The 13,916-nt window shown below is 39.3% G+C and overlaps 1 protein-coding gene across 1 annotated transcript; it reads left to right on the top strand.

Annotated features, from left to right (window-relative positions):
- The first annotated feature begins 235 nt into the window (after positions 1 to 235).
- Positions 236 to 13,899, top strand: LOC111652294 (G protein-coupled receptor 54). The gene is made up of 5 exons (XM_023402517.2): positions 236 to 1,374; positions 4,241 to 4,365; positions 11,452 to 11,587; positions 11,773 to 12,011; positions 13,132 to 13,899. Exons 1-5 carry the CDS (start codon positions 1,119 to 1,121, stop codon positions 13,510 to 13,512), a joined length of 1,137 nt encoding a protein of 378 aa, XP_023258285.1. The 5' UTR covers positions 236 to 1,118; the 3' UTR covers positions 13,513 to 13,899.
- Positions 13,900 to 13,916: the final 17 nt, after the last annotated feature.

Here is a 13,916-nt window from a genome sequence, read left to right as displayed (position 1 = left end):
AGGCAGAGGGGGTTTTTGGCAAATTGTTACAAAAAGATGGATTGAGGGATAACGTTGCTAGGAGACCCTGACTTTTATCCCGGAATCCTACAGGAATCCAGACTCACTGTGTGTGCGCACGTACCTCCTCCTCCCACTGCGTTTGTGTGTCCTCGCTCTTGCTCTTACTATAAAGCCATGAGCATCTCGCTCTTCGCTCTGCTCTCTGCTCGAGTAGAGTTGAGGCTGATTCCCCTGAAACAAACTACAGTCAACTCAGCTGTGCTTGGAGAATGAAAAACGGATAATTCTTCAGCTTTTTGTTTTTTTTTAATACAAAGCATTTTAACGGGCATACTTTTGTCAAGGTTAGAGCAAATGCCGACTCCCACACAAGCATGTTTCTTCTTTGAATCAAGTTACTATTCTTGCTTGAACTTCACTACGGGCGGTGGAACAAAGAGGTGAAAGCCAACTCAAGGAAAGGAAGCTGCAAGTACAATGGATTGTTTACTTTGGGGAATTAGAAGACATCTGTCTGCCTCTGAGCATGAACTCAGCTCCTCGTAAACAGATCACCAGAGCTGCCTGCAGGCTTGCTTACCTCGCAGGTCAGAAACACAGAGTGCTTTAAAGCTCTGGCGGGTGATGTGGTGGCAGCAGAGGGGGTCGTTTTCATCCACCGTGATCTGAAGAAAAGATGCATTTTCTCCTCTCCTGTGCCTTCTATTCTTCTGTGTCCTCTTCACACGAGCACATCCACATGCTCTTTGTGTTCCTGCTTTGTGCTGCAATGAAATGAATGCCAACTTTCCCCTTCGATACCTAACCGCTTTTTCACTGCTCCGTTAATTTCCTTCCCATATTCACTTTATCCTCAGACAGACTCATCTCTTAGCCTAACCCCTCCCCCTCAACCCATCACTATTGCACTTTCCTCTACTTTTCTCTCATGCTTCTGTCTTGATTTTTCTTTCCTTTCCCATTTCAAACTATCAATCTTTCTCTCCCTTCTTTAGCCTAAGGTCAGTCAGGACTCGGTGCACACACGCTGCACACTCTCTCTCCTAATTACCATCTCTCTCCTCAGCTTCTATTCTCACACCACCGTCACAATCATCCCTCCTGCGCTGTCAAAAATGTTCTCCTCCGAAGAGCTGTGGAACTCAACCGAACAGGTCTGGATCAACGGCTCCCAGGTGAACTTCTCTCTGGGAAGACGTGGGGGCGATGACGAGGAGGAGGAAGGAGATCAGCACCCCTTCCTCACAGACGCCTGGCTGGTCCCCCTCTTCTTCTCCCTCATCATGCTGGTCGGACTCGTGGGCAACTCTCTGGTTATTTATGTCATTTCCAAACACAGGCAGATGAGGACGGCAACTAATTTCTACATAGGTGAGTAAGAGCAAAAGCTAGTATATGCAAATTTGTATTTCTGATTTCTGGTTGTTCTGTCACAAAATAAGATGCAAAAACAGGTTCAAATAAAGGACATCCTGGGGATCAGTGGGCTATCATGGATATATGTGCTCCCAGAGTGTCAAGTCTTATAATAATTTAATGTATGTCTCTTTCATATATCCTGTAACACTGCATCGCATGCCAATAGTGGGTTCAAAACATCCCCGGGGGTTCACAGAGAAGCTCAGTGTAATTTCACTCACTCTTCATTTACCTTCATTAGTATCCAGCTACCTGCAAGAATGTCCACTTTGATTAAAGGTTTCACTTTCACCATTAGAGGAACAAACAGGTGTTGACATGTGTCCTGAATCACAAGTGGGTGCAAATTGTTTCTAAGATTGATCACCTAAGAAGAAAAAAAGGGGACATAATAATTATCTGCTGGGGGTGTTTTGGGAGCTGCATAACATTTGGAATTATTAGTTTGTGCAAGACAGAATTTTTTATCAGACAATTGCTCAGGGCTTAAAACAGGTGTCATGTGTTTCTGCTTATTTGCAAAGGGTTTGGATCCCCTGCATATAATACTCAGGGGATTCATGATATTAATGTCATCAACATAAATAAAAAAAGTTTGTACATCACTGATGCTGCAGTTGTTGATATTATCTCAATTGTCGTTTAGTTTCAGAACAAAAATAAAATAGTCAAAGATAAGATATGTCATAAGATAAAAGTCAGGTTTCTGCAAGTTTTAGCGGAATTACCAGAAAATCTACATAATGAAAATGAATGTGGTGTTGTGTGAACATTACATGCCGGTTCGTTGAGATAAACGGTGGTGCTAATTGTCCAGTCGGAGTCCATTAAACCATTACTGAAGAAGAGGGAGCAACAAGATGGTGTAATTAAAAGATTTCCAGCCTCGAATACAGAAAAACAAATGTGATGGTTTGTTTCTTGTAGTAATTTACAGTCTTGTAGTTGCTACACAGATCAGATGTTTCATGTGTGGCGCAGAAGGTTTAGTAAACATTTACATTTTTAACACCTCAAATTTCTACTCAGGTGCTTATTATAGACAAACAGAAAATGTGTACAAAAACAGGTGGAAACACACGTGGAGATTTCATCAGGAGGACTGCAGTAATCGTCTGTGTATCAGTAAAACAAGAGAAATCAAAGGAGTGCATCAATCATGCACCTGTCTTATATCTCCTCTGGTATTCAGTGCACACAGACCTGAAACCTGGGTGATTGATTTTCGTTGAAGTCAATTACAGCACGTCTTATAGAGCCGTGATGTCACTGTCACTTGAGAATTGCAGAGATGACTGATTGGCGGAGGTCAAGTCCACAGAAAATAAGAATTAAAAATAATGAAATACATGAAATTAAAGAATGTCATATAAATATTGTATATATATGTAAATTAGCTTATGTAAATGGTTTGGTCTGTAATTTACTGCATCTGTTTTCGGATAGGGCCCCGTTGATGTGACAGGAATTTTGATCTTTGATAATATCTCAAGGCCACAGAATTGAAATAGTTTAATATTCAGCAACATTAGATTAGCGCCTGCACCATCTGGCCATCCTTTCAACATAATGGTCCGGCCTCTATAATGTGATTAGATCAGCAAGTAAAACAAACAGGAGATAGCGTACAGCATATCTGTCAGAATGACAGATTATATGGAGGGAGAGAAAGCGAATCCAGACCAGACTACCAGGCTTATCAGCGCAGCCTCTGCTTGGTGTATCTCAACATGAATTTTTTTGAGTGCATACAAATGAAGATCTGTTTGCCACTCTGAAGTTAAATTGGCATTTCATAAGTGTTTGTGTGAGTCTGTGTGTGTATGTGTCAATCAGTCGACAATCGCTTGATTTTCTTAAGGCGCCTACAGCATTTCATGAAGTAAACATCAGATCCACCTCCTTCGTCTGTCTAACTTTCCTTTTTAGAGTCACCGAACTCACAAACAACAGGTCAATTAACATGTTGAAAACGTATAACGTATTCACTGCAGAAAAAATGCACTGGGTTTGTTTAGATTGTGCAGATGTTGCTTGGTGTTATTCCAACTCCTAGTAGATAATGATACTGTGTGTTAAGCGTGCACAGTTAGATTTCTAACTACGTTACGCTTTTGTTGCCAGATAGTTCTCGTCATCTGAATTTATTTAAATCTCATGATGTTGCCCTCACTATCAGATCTGTAATGCACCAAATGAAAACAGATAAATATTCGTTTAAGGTTTAATGCAGTATTATCCAGTTATCCACAATGCAATTCAGAATCAATTAGGGTTAATTGTGTTATTATACGTGGGTTTTTAATGTCCATGTTAGACTCATGTAACAATCATCACAATATCCATTCAGACTTGATGTGATGTAAGGTTGCAACCTATTTTTATTATCAATGAATGTGTAAATTAATTTTCTTGATTAATCCATTGCACCATAAAAATCCCAAAGCTCAATGCAACATATTCAAATGTCTTGTTTTGTTCCACTAACTGTAATAACCCAAAGATATTCAGATTAATATGACAGAGGACTAAGAAAATGTTCACTTTTGAGAGGCTGGAACCAGAAAATTTGGGGCATAGTTGCTTTAAAAATGACTTGAACGATTACTTGATTATGGATAATAGTCTCTTCACTATCAGATTGTTTATCACTAGGGTGAATGGTGGCATAGTGGTCAGATGTCTGTCTTTTTTCCTCTGGAAATGTTAAAGAATCAATGTGACATTTACCTGACACATCCTTAGTTATACCAACTGTACAACACCGTGCCGTAGACTTTTCTCCACAATTACTGCATGCTGTTTTCTCCCTGTGCAGCAAACCTGGCTGCCACTGACATCATCTTCTTGGTGTGCTGTGTCCCCTTCACTGCCACCCTCTATCCTCTCCCTGGATGGATCTTTGGCAACTTCATGTGCAAATTTGTTGCCTTTCTACAGCAGGTAAAAACATGTTTTTTACCTTGACTTCTTAATTGACTTCTTCTTTGACCCCATAAAATGTGCTTTCACACTTACAGAAGTTTTATTTCACTGTGCTTTCTGCCAAAGATACTAAGAAAAAGGACATTTTGCTCGATTTGCTCTTAAATTGAACGAAACCCCAATAATCATAATTTAATAAATTTTCTCACAGCTTTGATACAATCTAATGACCTCCCGCATGAGCAGCCAGATGTGCTCTGGTTTCATACCTCAGCTGTGTGCTATTAAAGAGTTTAAAATGAAAGGAATTTAAATTTCAGAGCTTGAAAACCTGCTGCTGAGCCATTGTAAAGGTGCAAGATACACAGCTGGGATCTGATTTATTAAAAATATGCAACTCACAATGACGAAAAAGGATGTCCATGCAACAATCAGAGGAAGAAAAGAAAAAGAAGGTCTGCCCAGCATCGACTGCTGACTGAGAACAATATGTTTCTACAAAGTGCAGCTACACATTGCTAAAACTAATGCAGTCAACAGGCTACACAACAGACACACCTCTACAGTTGAATCAACATTCATGAGGATTAATCGCAGGACTGTTGCATTAGACTGAATTATTTTTTGCATTAGGTTTACACAATAAACTGACAACTGTATTTTGAAGGAATGTCATAGATGCCACTAAAAGTAAACCAGCACCAGGCTGAAAGGGAACATTAGACACTGTATGAATGGATCCCAACATTTTTGCATTGTGACCCTTCAAAGCAATGCAACACACTGTATATTCACAGCCCTTTTTACTGGTTGCATAACATGTCGGAACCATTTCAAAGAGCACTGATGCCTCCATCCCTGAGAGGTTCAGGTGTTTGGAGGCCTGAATGATTCCTCAATCCATCTCTAGCTTCAACTCATAAAAAAAAAATAATAAAAAAAAATATAAAAGGCACTAACTACTGTACTTCATGCACCTGCACCTTGTTATTCTCAAAGGCTTCTCTTTGATCAACTATGGCTTGGATTGCACCTCAAAGTTTCTTGGGACAAAAACGGAAATTATTTGTATGTGTGAGCAAAAAAAGACAAATTAATGCAGGTAAATAACTATCCTGAAAAAAATACACCATTTTTCTAGCAGCAATATCTTTTGTTTTCTTGTTTCCTTTCTCACAACCCCTTCAATTTTGTTTAGTGACCTTTAAGTAGCTCTGATCCATAAGTAGCAGCAGCATTGCTTTGCCCTATATAGACATAGACAGAACAAGGCTGTTAGTCACTCGGACTATATAGACTCTTAAGTTTTACCTTGTCTGTCGGCGACTGTTCAATGCACCAACGAGTGAAATGACTCACAATAATGAATTCTCAGAGTTTTAATTCCCAGGTCTGTACAACATCACCTTAAGGTTCAGCAATAATTGATTTTCTGTGTGTTTTTACTGCTTTGGCCACTTGGGGGCAGCGTACCAAACTGTAAGCAACAATATCATTCATTTGAAGTTGTGTTTCCGGCCACATTGCAAAAGTCCAATACTTAGTCTTGCTGCAGCACTGCTTTAGTCTACCAACTGCTGAGGCAAATATCTGTAACTGTAAATAACTAAATCCTCCACTATGTTCACCAATATAGTCCCTCACTTTGTCTGTCTGCTCTTTAGTGTTTAGGGAGTTTATCAAAGTACCACCTGCTGATGAGAGTGGTGAGAGTGAACCAACGACAGTGAAGCTGCAGGTCATAAAACCAAAACAATGAGCTGAAAGATGCTAAAATGCTCTGTAGACTTAAGAGCAGGTGCAGGGTTTGGTTGTTATTCTCTGTGGGTTCGTCAATAACAACAAACCCCTGTCACATACATGAATTCATCTGATCCTTTGTTGATATAAATTATTGATCAGTGTGGCTTTAATTAAAGCCCTTTTAGTAGTTTATGTTTCAGTTCACTGGATTTTCTTTTCCCTTTTCATCTTAGATTTTAAATTTTGAAATACAACCACTCAGGGAAGCTAAACGTAAAATATATGGCTCTGCACTATGTTCAACAGCTGGTCTCTAATATTATCCAGCTGTTGTTTGGTGCTGACCAGGAGCTGGGTTTATCAGAGCTGGAGACAAGGACTGATGAGAGCAGTGAGTGCTGAAGAGAACTGCAGAGTAGGGGCGTGACTCTCTGTGACTATCATTACATACAAAGTCAATTTATCCATTATAAATCCAAAAATATCGATCTCTTCAGCTCTAAAAACAGCCTGCAGTCTTGGCAAGAAGTCTGCAGCAGAAACTTTATACACAGGCAGGTAGTAAACACTGAGGTTTTCTTGCTATTGGCACATGTTGGAGACGTAAACCTACATTTCGCTTCTGCATTCTGTTATTACATGTCTACACTTCCTCTCTTTGGACACATGCATCATCAGGGGGAGGCTGGGCCAAGGCCACAACCTGCTGACCCATGCTGCTTATTCAAAGAGGAAGGTCAACTAGAACATCCTTAGATGCACAACTTGTGACAATAAGTGGGCGTTATGCTCAGATTTAAACTGCCATGCTTTCTGTTACACTGTAATTATACTGTGCAAAGCACTAATAACTGCTGGCTGCCCCAAAAATAATGTTCATTGAGCACCCAGAGCCAAATAGCTTGAAAAGGCCACACTGTCACTGAGAGTCTAAAAGTAGAGGAGGGTTACCACAGCTCCCGTTTAGTTAATAAGCAACCTGTCAAGTGACGCAAAATATAAACCAACAATCAATAAGACATGACCTTCCTTTGGGAAACTGAGCTTAACTATAATGTGCAGTAAATTTCAAGTAGTTAAAAGTGTACCTCATTCATTATGTAGATAGGAGGGAGCACGAGACAATCTGTCAGGAAAAATGCAGAATAACAAGATATACATGGCTAGTTTGAGCATAAAAGCATAATTTAGCATAATAGACTATGATGTCAGTGTGTGACGCAGGGCAGGGACACAAGCAGGCAGAGAGGCTAAAAGGTTTTAGTGTGATTTAGTTTATTCTTCTTTATCTGAACATGGACACTAGTAGCTTGAGTCTGAACATTTCTTTTGGAAAATGGAAAAAGCACTTGTCTGTCATACAGCTTTATGTTTTTCTTTTTCACCCAGCCGTTTTCTCTGCCTGTTATCATCATCCAACCCTGCATGTTTTTTTTGTTTTTTTTTATGTTTTAATCAGTTACTGTGAAGGGAGACCATCCACCATTTATTACTGCATGTACCCGAGAGAAGGGTAATATTTGAGGGTTTGTATTGAGTATAATGACACAGGGGAACTCAACGCTCTTTATACCGCTCTAAGAAATATAGCCTGTTAACCTAAGAACGGTCTCCAAATTTCAGTTAATGAAAACTACCAGAGCGGAACAGCAGGTGTGGTGACCCATGCCTGCTGTGTTTACATCCATCATCATCAGAAGATTCTGTTTGAAACTTCGATCCCTGATTCCCTGCTGGGAAAAATGCTCTGTGGCAACTGCACAATACACAGTTAAGAAAGAGGAGGTGAGTAAGTACAAAAAAATCAAAACTACCATAAAGTCAGGCCTGATAGCATCAGCATACAGCAGGTCCAGGGTGGAGGATGGTGCAGTATTATCACATTTACGTGATTATACGTTACGGTTGATCTCAGCTATAAGGATCTAAGGTGGCGTGGGGGGACATGTTCTCTCAGTAGAGGTCATTTGACACCTTGGGAGAAATTATTTTCACGGTTTGTACAACACAACAGGAAGGAAGAGCCAAACACAGACACAGACCGGGCAGCCAGGAATGGTTCAGTGATGTCAATGGAAGAGATTGAAATCACTCACAAAACAGGTCAGGGGATGGCAAAAAAAGGTGCACAACATGCATGAATGATACACAACAATGTGGCTGGAGAATGATGGCTGGTATCTATACTGTGAGCTGATTGGAGAATTGGAAACAGGTGTGGAAGTCAGGGAATGAGAGACAGGTGAGCAGGTGTAAAAACTATTCTAAAAAGTCCATTTGAAAGTAAAGACCTACGTACATCTCTCATTTTATTTTGTTTTTTTTTTCTCATCACCTTGGACGACCATTTTCACCAAATGGATCCAAGATAGGGAAAGTGACAGCACAGTAACTCCTTACTTACAATCACAAACTGTGATTTCATATCAATAGTTTTTTTGTATAGCTTGAACAAACATGATATAATGTAATAAATCAGTAAGCTTTGGTGGCTTTTTTTGCCTTGGGCAGAGCCAGACTAGCTGTTTCACTACATTAGGGCTGCAACAAATTATTTTCATTGTTAATGAATTTGCATATTTGCTTGAAAAATATTCATCACAATAGTTCCCCATCCATTTTCTTTCAATCAACAAATTAATTAATCAAAGACATTTTGCACTAAATGTTCGGATATAGATCTTCTCAGCTGAAAGTGAATTATCATGTTTTAAAAAAGTGAAACTATTCCTTTGAATGCAACTTAAACACATTACATTTAAAACAACAGATACAAACCACTATAAAATACTGATACAGCCAACATGTACATACTGGTAACCAGTAAGACTTTAACAACATCAACATTAACAAGTGTGCAGCATACTGTTACTTCTTCAGGATTGACTTTGAACAACTTTCATCTTGTGTAATCACTGCTATTTACTGATTACGAACATTATCTGTGAAAACCTGTTTCTACTTATTAAAAATGAGAATGTCTTAATGTAGCTAGATATTTTATTTGTCCATTAAAGTGCATTATTTAAAACGGATCTTGAAGGGAAGCAGGGAGGAGGCAGTTCTTTATCATGACACCGAATAAAACATGAAGACATGGAATTATTTTCACTATTTTGCACTCTCTTGTCCAAGCCTCTAAAGACACAATCATGTCCTATTGATTTGACGAATACATTGTGCATCAAAAGATCCACCTTGCACAATTCAATCTTTCCCCACATCACTAAAAGAAATTAGAGGAAATGGTTTTTGCTATTGAGTACACTGCTCAGCTTCTGATCTAAATATAGTCTCTTTCCAATGTCCAAACCTATTCCTTTGAATAGACATTATGTATCAAAAATAACAAGGCAGTGTGTTCTTTATGTACCAGATTTCTTAAAAATTGACGGACTGCGGTACCATTTTCTTCAGTGGCCTCAACACTGAACTCATCGTGACCCTTTTCATTCTCTCTCATCATATCCTTTGAAACCCTGATGTGTTGCTCTAAACCTCTGGAGGCCATGGGTGCCAGCTTAACGGCCGTAGATAAGAGGAGGAGAGAGAAAGAGGCAGATACATACACAAAACAGGGACAAAATTAGATTCCATTTGGAAAACGGTGCAGGGAGAACGTCTGACCCCTCATTTCTCACCTTGCTGCACATATTTCAAAGTGATATGGATTACCTACATATAATATAGTATGACCATCAGAGGTCCATGTATTTGAAGTAAGCACAATATCATTTTCTGAAGAGGATGAAAAGAAGTGTGAGGCTTGTTTGCTTTCTCATTCTGCTCGGAGGGAAAGCAGTGTACAGATTTGTATGAAAAGAAAATAGTCTTTCTAGACAATGTTTGTGTATTTTCATATTGAGAATATTTTGAATTTTGTATATTTCAAGATCTGGGTGAGTCAAACCTGCAAATATACCTAAACAATCCTACTGTGACATGAATTCTGCATTTGGCCTTGAATTAGCATTCTTCTGATGTGCCAGCATTTAACTGAATCAAGCATCATTGAACCCCATTTAAAACGAAATTGAATTATTTGTTCATACGCTAATTAAAATACTCACAACAAATGCAGCTTTCTTTCTGCTTCCCATCTTTCTCATCCTCTGTATGCCCCATGCTCTTCAGATTCAGAGCATGAAAGCTCATTAGCAAAACAAGACAAGCTGGTTTCTTGAGGATAAAGAAAAAAAAGTTGCTTGAACTTCTCCTTTGCTTTGTAATGAGGAGCGAATAACTACAAGGCTGGACACCATTAGAGCAGTGGGGGCCAAATTTCTCTTGCAATATGATCACTTGAGCTAGTTTAGAAGATCTTTCAAGTTTGTGATGGACTCTCTGAGAAAACACAACTCATCGTCGCAGGTTATTTAGAAACAGAACTGCATTCTTTTTAATCTTGCAACATGTAGACATGAGAGTTTACAGCCCTGGAAATCTACGTTGACAGATATCTAGAGTTATACCTTTAACAATACATAAATAAATATCTTCCAGTGTTTTTGTTGAATCTAGTGCGTTTGATATGACTAGAGCTGACAGACATGGACATTGTATTGGCAACAAAAATGAGTTCTGCTTGTTTTATCCTGTGTAGTTTGTCATAGTGGAAGACAAAGGCAAAGATGTATTTTGTGACACTGATTCAAAGTTCAGTGATGGTGAAGCCAAACAGTAATCACCACAAGACACAGCATCCTAAGGAAAGCAATCCAGTCCATCCGATGATGAGTTTGTAATGTCTCCTGGCCAAGTCACAGCAAGCGTTAATGCCTCTGCGATTGCCTAATATTAACAGACAAATAAAAGCTCATGTGCAGCACAAGTGACTTGTGTGGATGAATCCTTTGACTCACAGGAAGCGATCCGCTTACTGTGAGATGTAGAAACTGTGATGTGCTGGTTATCAACAGAAAATGAAAGCATACAGATAAAACTATCAAAAAACCAGAGTCAAATTTCTAAGAAAGTTGTCAAACCAAAAAGAAAAAACAGATTCACAAGAATTATCACTGCGGTAGATAAGGGAATTATCTGGTTTTACAATATTACGTTTATCAGGGGATAACGAAAACTACTATCCCACTGCTATTCTGAATGTTTTCTAATGGGCATTTCGTCTTCATCATTACGCAGCACATCAAATCTTCTAATAATCCTGAGGAAATGTAAAATCTGACACTGATGTCACACGTTGCTTTTGAAAACCAATTAAAAATGTGTTTTCTGCCCTGGGCTTTCATTGTAGTACAAACACTAAATTACAAGTGAATCTGCATTCTGCTGTCTCTGACACAAAACACATTCAAAGTGCAGCGCTAATACATTGCGCATATGTCTCACTGTCTTTCTTAGGTGACAGTCCAAGCCACCTGTATCACCCTGACTGCCATGAGTGGAGACCGCTGTTATGTCACAGTCTACCCTCTGAAATCCCTCCGCCACCGTACCCCGAGAGTAGCCATGATCGTCAGCATCTGCATATGGATCGGTCTGCCCTGTTCCTATCATAAAAAAATGATTCTCTTATCACTTCTTCTGCATGTAATCATTTTAATTAATTGAGATAATTAATGAGTTTCATAAATAATCAGGCCCAATTTAATATAAAATGGGTAAAATAAAGTGTGTAGGATTTCAACTACTTCAACTAACACAGTTTTTTGTCCTGCCCAGGTTCCTTCATCCTGTCTACCCCGATTTTAATGTACCAGCGTATAGAGGAGGGTTACTGGTACGGTCCAAGGCAGTACTGCATGGAGAGATTTCCCTCTAAAACACATGAGAGGGCTTTCATCCTCTACCAATTTATTGCTGCCTACCTGCTGCCTGTCCTCACTATCTCCTTCTGCTACACTCTGATGGTGAAGAGGGTGGGTCAGCCCACTGTGGAACCAGTAGACAACAACTATCAGGTATGGCCAAGGTTTGTTTCGCTTTGTTTTGTGTTTAATGGGAACTGCCTTTAACTTTATGGTACAACTACAACTAAGTGGCCGAATACAACTAATGTGAGCTAATTAAAAGTTAAAAAGTTTCTTCTCCTCTTTGTATGGTGGTAGTACCGGTCTTTTTTTTCAAATATTCGTTATCTTGCTTTTAATGTTGGCTGTCTTTGAATGTGTGTTTTAATGCACCTTTCTTTAAAGCAGCTGTGATCAATTGTTTAAAAAAAATGGATCAATGACTACGTGTTATGAAAAGGGTTTTGTTCATAGTGACAAACACAGAGAAAATTACAGCCTGACTGCAGTTCCCCGAAGGCTCTAAGGCACTTCTCAGCATCTTTCAAGTCTTTGTTTTGGTTTTTTTGCTTTTACTTCAGACTCTTCACTTTCATAATGTTTTTGGGCGGCAGGAGGCAGCTGTTTTCTATGGAGTTCACATTGCCTGTTAATAAAAATAGAAAGGTTTGGCTTTTTACTTGACAAATACGGACTTGAGTAATTTATAATCTAAATGGTTGCGGCTGTGGCTCTTTGCCTGGAACATTTATCCAATAAACTGCAAAGACCATGCAAAGCAAAACTGAGAACTGCAAAACAAATAAAAAAATAAAAGAATCAAACAATAATACAGTCACTCTGTAGATGTGTTTAAACACATCCCATTCAACTAACATACTGGATGATCCCAAATTTCTTTTGATTTTCTTTAATAGATAATATTAACTACAGAGTATTCAGTAAAAATCTGTACACTACTTACACAGCACCAAAGACAGAAAAACAGACACAGTTAGCGACCATCTGATGAGCATAGTGAAGCATTTAGCAGCTCAAGAGCTGGTAGAAACAAAACACACACTCAAACATAAAAAAAAAAACAATCCAAGTGAATGATAACTGCTGCGTTGCCACATATCTTTTGGATATGTAAATGAGCAAATGTTTGCTATCAATTCACCATATCAACCTGCTAATGTGTTCACAGCTTGTTTCTGCTGCCCCCAAGTGTTAAAAAAAAATGAGTTATTGCAGATTTTGTTTTTTGTGTTGTGTAAAAAAAGTTCCTCTCCTCTCCTCCGCTCCTCAGGTCAACCTGCTGTCTGAGAGAACTATAAGTATCAGAAGCAAAGTCTCCAAGATGGTGGTAGTGATCGTCCTCCTCTTCGCCATCTGTTGGGGACCCATCCAAATCTTCGTCCTCTTCCAGTCTTTCCATCCAAACTACCGTGCGAACTACGCCACATACAAGATCAAGACGTGGGCCAACTGCATGTCTTACGCCAACTCCTCAGTCAACCCCATCGTTTATGGTTTCATGGGAGCCAGCTTCCAAAAGTCCTTCAAGAAAACCTTCCCCTTCCTGTTCAAGCACAAGGTCAGAGACAGCAGCATGGCTTCAAGGACTGCCAACGCTGAAATCAAATTTGTTGCTGCAGAGGAAGGCAACAATAATAACGGAGTTAACTGAATCAGACAATAAAAAATAGGAAGAATGAGATCGATGTTTGTATCCACAGTAACGATAAGCGAAAGCCATGGTCTTAATAGAGCAACTGGCTGATTTCAAATGGACTATGACTGTGGCAATGTTTGGCATACACATTTTATTTATGTTAATGAATGCAATTAATTAGCAAATTTATGTGGGTAAACACTGACTCATAAAACAGATGGACACTAACTGTGTTTGGCACAATGTGTTACCTTTTCCACTGCCAAAACCAGCTGTTGGTACAACATGTCATCCACTGAGCTGCTAAACACCTTGGCCTAATAACAGAGTCCTTCATACCTGATGACAAAAGAGGAAAATGTGGTCGAAAGCTGCAGGTGGGGAGTCCCAGTCCCTATAAGATCTGACAAGGTCTGCAG

This window comes from Seriola lalandi, unplaced genomic scaffold, assembly GCF_002814215.2.
Source record: "Seriola lalandi dorsalis isolate HSWRI2012SDOR001 ecotype SW California unplaced genomic scaffold, Sedor1 jcf7180002053937, whole genome shotgun sequence".
Taxonomy (NCBI): domain Eukaryota; kingdom Metazoa; phylum Chordata; class Actinopteri; order Carangiformes; family Carangidae; genus Seriola; species Seriola lalandi.
Note: the sequence above shows the minus strand (reverse complement) of the source record. Positions and strands in the feature narration are given on the sequence as shown.